The sequence below is a fragment of the Hydractinia symbiolongicarpus genome, chromosome 4 (genome assembly GCF_029227915.1).
Source record: "Hydractinia symbiolongicarpus strain clone_291-10 chromosome 4, HSymV2.1, whole genome shotgun sequence".
Taxonomy (NCBI): Eukaryota; Metazoa; Cnidaria; class Hydrozoa; order Anthoathecata; family Hydractiniidae; genus Hydractinia; species Hydractinia symbiolongicarpus.
In genome coordinates, this window is record NC_079878.1 from 25,984,138 (window position 1) to 25,995,884 (window position 11,747).

The 11,747-nt window shown below is 32.8% G+C and overlaps 1 protein-coding gene across 1 annotated transcript; it reads left to right on the plus strand.

The window, feature by feature from the left end:
• The first annotated feature begins 22 nt into the window (after nucleotides 1-22).
• Nucleotides 23-11,044, plus strand: LOC130642075 (uncharacterized). Its single transcript, XM_057449146.1, has 5 exons — nucleotides 23-136; nucleotides 7,080-7,225; nucleotides 8,064-8,205; nucleotides 8,677-8,795; nucleotides 9,553-11,044. The coding sequence occupies exons 2-5, from the start codon at nucleotides 7,104-7,106 to the stop codon at nucleotides 9,899-9,901; spliced, it is 732 nt and encodes a 243-aa protein (XP_057305129.1). The 5' UTR covers nucleotides 23-136; nucleotides 7,080-7,103; the 3' UTR covers nucleotides 9,902-11,044.
• The last annotated feature ends 703 nt before the right edge of the window (nucleotides 11,045-11,747 follow it).

The following is an 11,747-nucleotide window of genomic DNA, read 5'->3' on the forward strand; positions in this document are numbered from 1 at the left end:
AAATAGTTTTATTCTAAAATCTGAATAGGCAACCATCTGCGTATAAAATATGGATATTTATGGGGAGGTTGCTAGTTTCAACAAGACAAACTTTTAGTGATGATACAACGGTTCTACAAGGGAAGCAAGTTAGAAGGTAATTAGAGTCAAATTTGGTTTGGTGGGCGTTCTTTCTTCAAGGTTCAGGCCACAGCTCCTTAAAGATAAATAAAAATATCTGAGCAGAAGAAGTTTATTACAATGTTTTTTCACATTTTTTGTTCAAAAAACAAACTTTCAATGTGCCAAGGACACATTGAGCCTTAAAATTCTGGAACAAATGGCATATGTTTCACAGCTCAATTTTCTTATTTGCAGTTCTTTAAAAAACAAAAAGTTGAGCTTAGCCAAAGACAATTAGGTTTGTTTGCACTGCATTAATTAATTCAATATGTGTTATTGGTCCTAGTAGAATTGAGCCTGCGCAGATTTTTTCAGAATCAAGAGCTTCTACCAGACACTTCACATTGTAGCCATAGGCCTGTGATCCAAGTGACGATGCTTTGTCATTAAAAGTTTAAACGAACATTTTTTTTATTTACATTTCGGATCATTGAGGAACAAAACTGCACGACAAGATCTTTGAGCGCACCTCCTCCTTAGCTTTTTCGTCCAATGGGAAAGTCGCGTCCAAAGTCCTTTATCCCAAAAACACGTAACCATTAATTATACGCCGGTTATTTTTTAGCATGGTCAGTTGGACCATGTTAAAAAATAACTTGCGCCTTAATCTTGATAGTTACTTTGAGGCTGAAAAGAAAATAGAGTTCCAGAACAAACCGCCACAATAATGAAAACAGTGGGCGACACAAAAAATGTCCTGCATCAAATGTTGTAGGAACCCTTTATCTCTCTCAGGGCGCGAATTTTTGGAAACAATTTACGATACTGCTAACAATGTCTCCAAGCATTGAACCCCGTGAAATAAATATAAATACTAATGATATACTTCGCTATTATTTAATATTTATTTATTGGTTACTTTTAATTTACTTTTACATTTTTACTTTTTTGTTACCTCTTTGAGTTTCTTTGTTACTTTCAACGTTTAATATGATACTCATTTCCTGTCAACATCTCAACCGGAAGTCTAAACTATAAAAAGTTTACTGAGCAATCAAGAAAAATTAAAAAAGATAATAAAAAATAAAACTCTTTAAAAATACAAAGTTTAGAATAACACTCAATAAAGACGGGCAAGATAAATACAATGTTATTATTGTAAATAAGTTAGAAACAAGCCTCCCTTGATGAATCAATGTTGTGATATTGAACACACCTCAAGAGAAAAATAAATATGTTTACTTTACCAATAAAGTTTCAGACAAAGCGAAAACGTTGTGAGAAAGAGAGATTTTAATATTGACAGAGTTAACACAAACTAAGAAGTTCAAACGCATGAAAGATTAAAAGCGTTGTGTACATTAAGGACGAGATAAGGTAAAATGAAAATGCTCATGTGAGATATATGTATGGTGTTTTTCTGTATGATGTTGAAGATCTGATTATAGAACAGATTAAAGTTGGATTTGGAGCGCTTTCCAAGGGTGTAGTTTCTAAGGAAGTTATTTAAGGAGGAATTTTTTAATAAGTTTTTCATAAAGCGTGAATTCTCTTTTTTAACCAAAAATTAAATTTTAAAGTTGTATGCACGCTTTTATTAGAAGCAACGTAAAATTTTATTTGTTATTAAAAGGCTAAATTCATGCCACGTGTTTTCTTGCTTATTTACACTGTAGACTTATTTACATTACTTTTACAACAAGAAAAGTCTGGGGAACTAATAATGTTTTATAATTTCTGTTTTTTTTTCTGTTTTCATTTACTCACTACTAGGCTAGACTGTCGCTTCCAGATTCTAAACCTTGTTTTTAATTTTAATATATGTGCAGTATTTTATGTTAAAATTTTTCCCCAAAATAGCTTTCTTGCTTGTTCCGGTCAAAGACATTTTCGTTCAGTAAGTCAGTCTGTGAGGTAATTGGTTGTACGTCTATTTATGTAGTTACCAGCCTCCATGTTGTTAGTTCTGGGCTGCGAGATCTTCCCCAGAACAATTGCTTACGCGCCGAACTAAGCAATTCTCCAACATGGAGTTGAAGGAGATAAAAGTGGTTTTAACCCTATTCGGTCCGGGGGGGGGGGCGGATTCCGCCCTCCCTGACGGTTTTTTTTTAATAACTCCTGATTGCTTTCCTATATGGCTATGATACTTACTGAGTTTCAACATTTATCTATTAGACACCTGCATGCTAAACTTTTAGGTCCTATACCTTTCGGAGGCTTTGATATTGGCCATTACTCGAAACTACCTCTAAAATCTCTATGAAATTCTTATAATGGGAAAAATATAATAACTCCTGTTAGGATTATCCTTAAAACTTGAAACTTGCAACACAACTTTGTTTCATCAAGAAAAATCATTTTGAATAATTTTGACACGTGACTAATCCGATTTCCCGACTTTGTCATATTTTACCCGAAAATCGGAAAAAACGGATTTTCGGGCAATTTTTGGCAATTTTTTATCCGATCAATGTAAAAACCGGAAGATATGTTTAAAGAAATTTATTTAGCTTTAAGAAACTTCAAACAGAATGTAAAAATTCACTCTAGAACAAAAGTAATTATATTTTAAGCAGATAGTGGCATTTTTAACAATTTTCAAGCTTCTGATGACGTCACATAAAAATATGCTGACGCAAGCAAAAATTTATTGCCGCCATTTTGTTCCTTTTATAACGTACTATAAGTGTGCCAAGTTTGATTCAATTTGAACAATCCTATGAAAAGTTATTGAGGGGGGGGCGGAATCCGCCCCCCCCCGGTCATAGTATGTTCGAAAAACCCCGGACCGAATAGGGTTAAATGGTTTGCTGGATTTCGTCTTGTAAAATAACAGAGCTTGTCTTATATAACTTTTTTAAACGGTTACAGGTTTGTGTCTTTTGTAATTTTTGAGAAAAGTTACTTTTGGTACTAAGCACAATATTCTATATTAATCATTTAATTAAATGAATTGTTTAGAAGGAGCTTATGAACAATCTAGACTTTAATTATGGACTGCTTCTAAAACATTCTTCAAAAACAAATGAATCATGTAGTTGTCGCTTTACTAACATTCCAACATTTAAAAGCATAAAAAAATAATGTACTCATCCGTATGGCATTTCTTCATTAAAACAGTCGAGTATGACAGGAATTACTTATGCATGCAAAATTAATTATCTTTTCTGAAAAATGTTTTAACACACTACCGCGATTACGTATTTTTTCTCTCGTATTTCGCAACAAGATTCAATCTCTACATTGCTAATTCATTTTGTTTTAGTACACGTGGCAAACTTTCAACATTAACCAGTTGGTTTCGTACAGAATAAAAACACTTGGGCGCTACATAAAAAGAAGTTCTCCGCTACAACATTAAGTTGTTTCAACTTTTCGTCATAAAATTAAAGCAAATCTCAAACAATCTTTCTCTTTTTCAAACATTCCCTTTCATGTTGAACAAATATTTTTCTCTCATACCGTCTTTTCTCTCTCTCTACATTTTCTTCTAACTTTTATTTTCGAAAAGAAAATTCCAGTCAAGAATTTGAGATTTTACAGGAGCTACAATGTTGTTGGGACATCCTTAAAAAATAAAAAATACGTGTTGCAACAACATCAGCACAAAAGTAACGTTTTTAATTGGTATATGTCTTGTGAACATATATGACCAGGTGGTAGTAATTCTGTCTCTTCTTTTTTTGTAATTTCTGACGCAGTTGCAGTCAAGCAAAATAGAAAGGAAATGGTAACATTTTTTAGTTTTGTTTTAGGAACTTTTTTATGTATTTAAAATCCAATAATTTATTTTGTTGTCCGTTACATTTAATAGTTACTTTTTTGCATCTAAGCGTTTGCAAAAATCATACTAGCAAATACCGTTTCAAGTATTAGAACTCAATATAACATATTCTTCAAATCCATATAAATTCGGCCCAAAGGTTTGTCACCGCAAAGTAATTTTATCTCGCAAGTTGCGCAAACAAGATATTGTTTAAATTCAACAACGCTGCGTATTGTGACAAACGTTTTGTTGCTATAACCGTCGTAGTTATTGTTTGCTATTTGGTCGATTTAAGTTATTTTTCTATTTTTATGGCGCAGTCAACTATTTTCACAATCTCTTTAATCGCACCATTTTTACGTCAATACTATTGTTTTTAATAAAACAGAGGCGGTCCCATAATTAAATTCACGACAGCTTTATGAGAAATTAGAAACTGAACAAACGTTACGTTATCAAGCGACAAACAAAATCACGGCCCACACAACGGCCGTATTGTTTTGTGAAAAACTGTAGAGGGAGCCTTGAACGTAAGATGAGAAACAAAGTTACGTTACGTGATAACATTGTATCTTTTGTGTATTGATCACCTGTTTTCATCTCACCCCATTTGAACACAATCTCGCAGAAAATTTATTGTCATGCCATCACGGTTAGTACCACAATCGTGTGTGTCTTCTCTTTTAGAAATTTAAGGATGACGAATTAGTTCATGAATAGAGGGTCAATATGGCAACTAAGAAGACCCAACAGTAGTTGTCGTTGACTTGGACACATTTTTAAATTAAAGACTTCCTGATTTACTAAAACACTACTTAAATATCAAAGTTTTTTTTTGTTTGAAAAGAAATAGGATTCTCGAAGCTTTCTAACTTATCTGTCCGAAAGGGATCTCTGCCGTTTTCGCTAGACCTTAATTTTACTTTTTAACCAAGGGATTTATTTGACTTGCCAGCGTATAGTTTTCTTTTGTGAGTCCCAACAGACTTGCATTCATTAAAATAATTTGTTATTCGAATCACAGTTTAAATTTCTTAGCGTGATAGTTGCAGCTTTCAAATTTCTTTCTTTTATAACTCATGCTTAGCACGTAACGGATAAACTTGTCATTTTTTATAAAACAAGATTATATTCTTTTTTTTGATCACAAAAAGCTTTTAATCCATACATGTAAATGTATAAACACATCATTACATTGTGTGATTAGTTTTAATAAGTAATTTAATACTGTCATTCAGTTTCGCGCTAAAGTATACTTAAACAGAGGAAACAATTTTCAAACAAGATAAAAGGTTACTTTGATGTGTCGTTAAAAGTATGCGTGTTAATGCTGTGTATATTTTTGTATTGTGTGTCTGTTTTGTGTGTCTGTTTTGAATTGGTAAAAAATATTTATACCTGTAAGTCATTTTGTGTAATTCGCAGACCATAAATCTAATTTTACGGACCAAAATGGATTTTTTTATTTCTAATATAGTATGGTGTTACAAGATTTGATAATGATGGCGAATTATGACAGCATAGAAATAATAAAGCGTGTAATATGCAGACCATGATATTAAAATTGATATCTGGCCTGCAAAATAAACGTAAGACTTTCTAGCTTCAATAGTTATTATGCCATGAAATGTTTTTTTTACAGTAGTGTACAGCTGGTGTAAGGATTATTGAAGTAAAGAACAATCAGTAAATACACGAAATGAAGATAGACAATAATATTGATATCAATTTTACTAAACATTAACAAATCTCAATCCAGATTGACAGAGATTACTTGAAATATTAGCAGGCCTTGCCCTTTGATCATAACCTCCTCACTCCCTAAAGACCAGAAATTTTGATAAAGAAATGAAGTTTTGGCACACGACATCTCCTCAGATTTACACTTTCATCATTACCCTTTAATCAGAACCTCGATCCCTGCAAACTAGAAACCAAAGTTAGAAATTTCTTGAGTTTCATAAAATTTAGCACACCATATCTATTCAGATTCAACTGGGCAAAACGCGTAACGAGAGGTGTAACCAGGGAGTTGTGTTACAATGTGATAAAAAGAGGGAGGTGTAAGCTATTGTGATGTAGCCAGGAGTGTTGCGTAACTAGGTGTGTCGAGTTTTAATGCAGTTGTACTTAAAAAAATGCTTGTGTGGTGTAAACAAAAGACAAGAGTTTTATTTGTGTATCAACGTGTTTAGTATCAACATTCTGTACTCTTGTTCTTCATAAACAACACAAAATTTTGGCTAAGGCTTGATATTACACAATGTTCTCTCTCACTTGTCGCTTATATATTACTTGTGGGATATCTATTGGGAAACCAGATGAACATGGTTTTCCTGTTCAGTTAGGTTAGTCTGTCAATCAAAATTAAACCGTTTTCACGTTTGTCGTTGTCCTAAATTTACACGACTTTCAGAACAAGGTATCTGTTGTTGTTGTTTTATCATCTCTGCTGTTTCTCCTAATTTTTCTTTTAATTAACTCACTTCAAGTTGGCTGTTGGTGACCATTTACTTTGTTGCTTGAAACATCTCACGCTACTTATAAGATGTTTATTTTTTAGATAAAAATATTTGTTTTCGTTTTGTTATGGATCCATCAGTAACCCATTCTGTTCCATATAATCTAAGAAACTTGCATTGTTAAAGATAAAAAAGAGTGATATTTGTTTAAAAAGATGCTATTGTAGATTGTGTTTTATATCATATGCTGGCCTCTAGATAATAACTTAGTGACCTCAATGTTCCATCGAATACTGACAGTTGGAATTTTAACGATTTTTAAAAACCGCAAACTAAAATAAATTAACCAGCCTATTCTTAACACAAACAAATACGTGACGTTTCTTCCTGTCCTCGGTGAAATGAAATGTGTTAAACACCGCAAAACGAGATATTGTTTATTGTGTTAAGGAATTTAAAGTAGGCAAAAATAGCTGCGGTTAAATTAGCGTTTTAAATTAAATATCATACGATGCATATTTGTTTTGTCTAATTGTTCTTACATACAGTCAACAAAATGTCATTCAGTTGCAACAATGTTTTTGTGTGAAGAACTAGCCTGTCGCGTAAAGTTATCGAGTGTGATTGTGTTTGGCGAGAAATAATCGAGTCTTATTGTGTTTCGTAAAAGTGAAATGTACATAGAAATAGAATGATATTTTGTTTGTGTTTACAGAAATTCAATTTTATTTTTATATTAAACAAAGATAAAACATTAAGAGAAAGAAAATATGGCGAAAATTATCACAATGCTTCTCATGTTCAACTGCTGCGTTCTTTGTGCGTGCTTTGGACGGGGAAGTAAACTCCATGACATGTGGAAGAACAAGAAAGTACCACCAGGTTTGGTTAGGTAAACTAATTTATATTTTTACTCATCTGTTTGTTTCTCTTTTCCCAATGACAGTAGTGTATTGTTTGCTAACAGAAGTTAGTTTTCGTCGCTTACAATCATACTGAAACAAGATGGCTACTTTTGAAGCTACGTACTTGTAAAACGTTAAAGTTCTTACAGACGTCTGCACGACCATTCTTCCCGAATTTCGGGATTTTGTGGGCCTCCACGTGGATTATTTCCTTCTGCATAAGCGCTGTAGACTGCCTCAACCAAATTTATTCGCTGTCCTTCTAACCTACATTTGAGCAAAAGTAGCGATAAAAAATAACTCAGATAGGAGATATTTTAAATCGATTTTCTGGCTATTAAAGTAAAAAAAAAAGACAAAGATGCTGGAAATAGATATTATAAAACCGTATGAAGCAAATGCGCGAAATTGCGGAGTGAATACATTTAAAAGACGCGAAAATTAAGATAATTAGTTAACTGAACAGCCTTGTATACTATTCGATTTTTTTTGGGGAAATTAAAAAACAATTTTATTTTAATTTTTACGCACAAATTAGTGTCATTTCTCACCTTTTTTCGTAACTTTTGATAAATAAAGCAGTTACACACATTTTAAGAATTTATATTGTACGAAACATAAAAAAAGTTGTTTCCATTCGAAAAAGATATTGCATCAGGGGACATCTATTGTGTACGCTATAGACACAGAAATGCTTGTTGTTGTTGACCATCATACGCTTACCGTGGGTGCACATTTATTCTGCGAAATTTAAGACAGATTTGAACTCTTCCCATTTTTCCCACGTTTGTACTGTTTTGTTATGTTCACAATCAAATATTTTAGGGTAGGTCGCAATCCTTTCAACGGTATGAAATGTCATATCAGAAATTGTCAACATCTTATTACGGCACGTCCTCCTGTAGCTGCTACGCGCAAAACAAAACCTCCTACCAAATCACCAGAAGAAATAGCAGCTGAAATCAAGGTAATATCAATTACCTTTGTCTTTACCGTTCATACGGCTGGACTTTTGCAGGCTCTTTAAGTTCACAGGGAGAGGTCTACAGAAGACACCCTATATATCTTCTATAAGTTACGGGTTACAGAGAAAAAGTTTGCATGCCTGAAGCCGTTAATAAGATGAATAAATTTAATCAAAAAATGACGACATCAATATTTAAATTTTTTTAATTTTACACATATAGCACTTTTCTCACAAGTGTTCGATTACAAAAATGTGAGTAAAAATATTTTGCCAATAAGATGCAAATAATCATATTATTTGCATCTTATTGGCAAAATATTTTTAATAGGTGCGCCTTTAGCACTTAACCTTCCCTTGTTCAAACGTTTTCCCAAAAAAATCTGGAAAAAGGAAGAGAATGTTGAGTTAACTCCTTCGAATTCTAAGAAAAAAACAAATTTTCAAAAGTGAAAGTATTTTTGTTTTCTTTAGAGAATTAAAGACCAACAAAACCCTAAACAGATCAAAGAATGGAAAAGCAATACCGGAATTCGCTCAATTTCTAAGGAGATGATAGAATTGCGAAGAAAATTAGGAACAAAACAGCTCAGGTAACACCTTGACAATCTTTATACCTCTCTGCTTCGTTTATTGTTTTTATAAAAATTAAGATTAAACTATTCGTTTCATTTTTATCTCCATGTGTGTGTTAAACAAAATCTGTATCGAATTTGTGTGTTATTAAATGCTGCAATCGTGTGCATACAATCGGGACATATGGAAGTTTTTATCAGAACTTACCCTTTAACATTTTACGGGCCCTTATCCTCCTTCCGTTGATATTCGTCGATATACACTTACGAAGTTTCTTGGTTTCCAATACGGAGAAATAAAGAAGGGTTAACATAATTCTGAGCTGCATTTTCTTCCACTATATTACGCACACGATTGCAATGAACTATGTCTAAATCCGTATGATAGTTCAATGTAATACAAGTAAATTGTACCAAATAACTATGAGATTTTTCGTGTGTAATAATCTAAAATTAGGTCCAGGATAGCATTAGACGATTTGTAATATAGGGATTACTTAAAAATGATTTTATTAGGCTCTATCCTTTTTCGGCTTAAATTTTTGTCGCTCCTATTTTTAAAAATTTCGCTACAACTAAAGAAAAAAATTTGGGATTGGAAATCATAGTTCGAAATACCCCTAAAGTAAATTATTGATCGGCCTGTTTTTTCGTCGTCCAATTTTTTATCGTCCTATTTGTTGACAACCCAACAAATTTTTGGCGATAAAGCAGAGTGCAAGAGGCAGCTGATAAGTCTAATCACAGCCAGTGAAACATTTGTTTTTTATTGTAGTTGTGCAGCCAATTCCGATTGTACAAATCAAACTTGTTGTCTTGTAAACCAAGATGGCATTGGCGTTTGCGTGTTGAAGCCGCACAGAATTGGAGATCGGTGCACAGATTTATGCGCATGCGCAAATAATTTTATTTGCAAGAAAATGGAAGCTAACATAAAGAACATATCACAATACAAAAGGTGTGCTAAAGTAGAGAAAAAACTTGCTCCTAAAGGCCTAGATTTAAATGACTTCAACAAATGGAAAAAAAGCGGTGGTAAGGGCGGTGAAGGCGGTAAAGGCGGAAAGATGAAATTTACAGATAGTATCAAAAGAATAATGAAGAAAAGCGTGGAAAGTAATTAACTTTTCTGGACATGTGGCATCGGATAGATGACGATTTGGCTAAAAGGCTGGTTTATCTTAAAGGTGATTAAAGGGAACTTCAATAGGGAACTTTAAAAAGTTTTTTCTTTCATCTGCATACTGCTAATGGGAAGCATTGCAAGATTTTCCCACAGGAAAACAAACAAAGACAAGTGTCAAGGCAGACAAAACTTCATGTACATATATACATATATATCCAATTAAATTATTAGTTTAAACAGAAGATTTATTACGATGGGATTGTAATACAATATTTTTCACCCTTTATCTTCATAACACTGTCGGTTTAGAAAGTGACAGTGGTTTGCTTTTCTGTAAAGCCAATTTAAAAAAAATAAGGACATTAATCAAGCAATGTAATGATTAATTAACCGATCAATCTAAATTTTTGTTTTTATTTTCAACCAGACATAGATTTGACTTTCTTTACTTGGTAAATAAAACGTTAAATGACACAGTTGCTCTTAGAATTAATGTCTGTAACTTTTTTCTTTTGTTTTTTTTTTATCAAGTATGTTAAGTGGAGTTATTTTTGTTTACAACACATCCTTTTATTTTGTGTTTACTTTGGATGGCTCCAACACTCATACAAGTGAGAGTTTATATTGGTGCTGTCATTTTGAATTATCTTCTCACGCCGTCTCGAATTCCCACCTCTAATTCAGTCTCTATAATATTTTCGCCGTTTAAAATGGCGGCCAATTGCTACTTCATGTAATGACGCACGAATTACCATACCTGGGATGTGTATGACGTACGAAATACTATTAACCGGGATATGATGGGCAGATTCTAACGATATATTTCAAAACTCCTTTCCAAGCGGCTTTCATATCATTTGTTTTTGGAACACCAGACGGTGAACTACAATAACATAAATCTCCCTAAGAATTATACAACATCTTCATTTAAGATTCATTAGGTAGACGTTCATTCTCCCTGATTTTCTCAGATACTTTTTCATTTATTATGTTCGTTTTAGAATATACTAAGTTAGGCATTATTTTAATTTTTCATTTACATCTTTTTTATATACTTTATTTATATTCATTTAGTATGATAAGTTTAGCAAAAGATGTAGCTATCTAGTGTACAAGAAATAAAATTTTTGTGTTGGCCTAATTTTTTCTAATTTTCAAAAAGTCATCAGTAGATATAGACGCGCTGTTATTCTCTGGCCTTAGATAGTTCAAGTTGTCATTACATTGAAATCTACATTTTCTAAAACATTGGAAAACATTAAAGACGGCAGTCTTTAATGGAACGGAAGTTGAGCATATTGTGTTCTGACAGTTGTGGCCATAACTGATAGAAAGCAGTCTTTAAAATGCCTAAAAAGTGATTCAATAAGTTCCTTCCCCACACATTCTGAAGAATGGCGCGTAATATACGAAGCACATAAAAGGTGCATTATGCAAGACACTATACAACCTGTTTATAAATAATTAATTTTTAATGATGAGTTTACTACTTTTTTATTTTCATTTTCTAAAAAAGGAAAATTTTCCTTCTATATTCTTTTGGCGATAAATATGCTACGGCCTGTAAAATGTATTAAATATCATTAAATCGAAAGTCTATTTTAGTGAAGGAACAGAGACAGACAACACGAGGAGCTGCATTTGCTAAAAAATGCGATGTTACTAGCTTTAAGAACGTAATTAATACCTTGATTTTAAAATTAATGTTGTTGTTTCGACTGGCTAAAATTTCGAAGGATGTAGCTAGCTACAGTCGTTGCCAAAAGTAGTTGAATGCAAAAACTGACTATTAGTGACAGAAAAGGCAATAAATACAAAATTACGGTCCTTTTTATCCCCTCCTC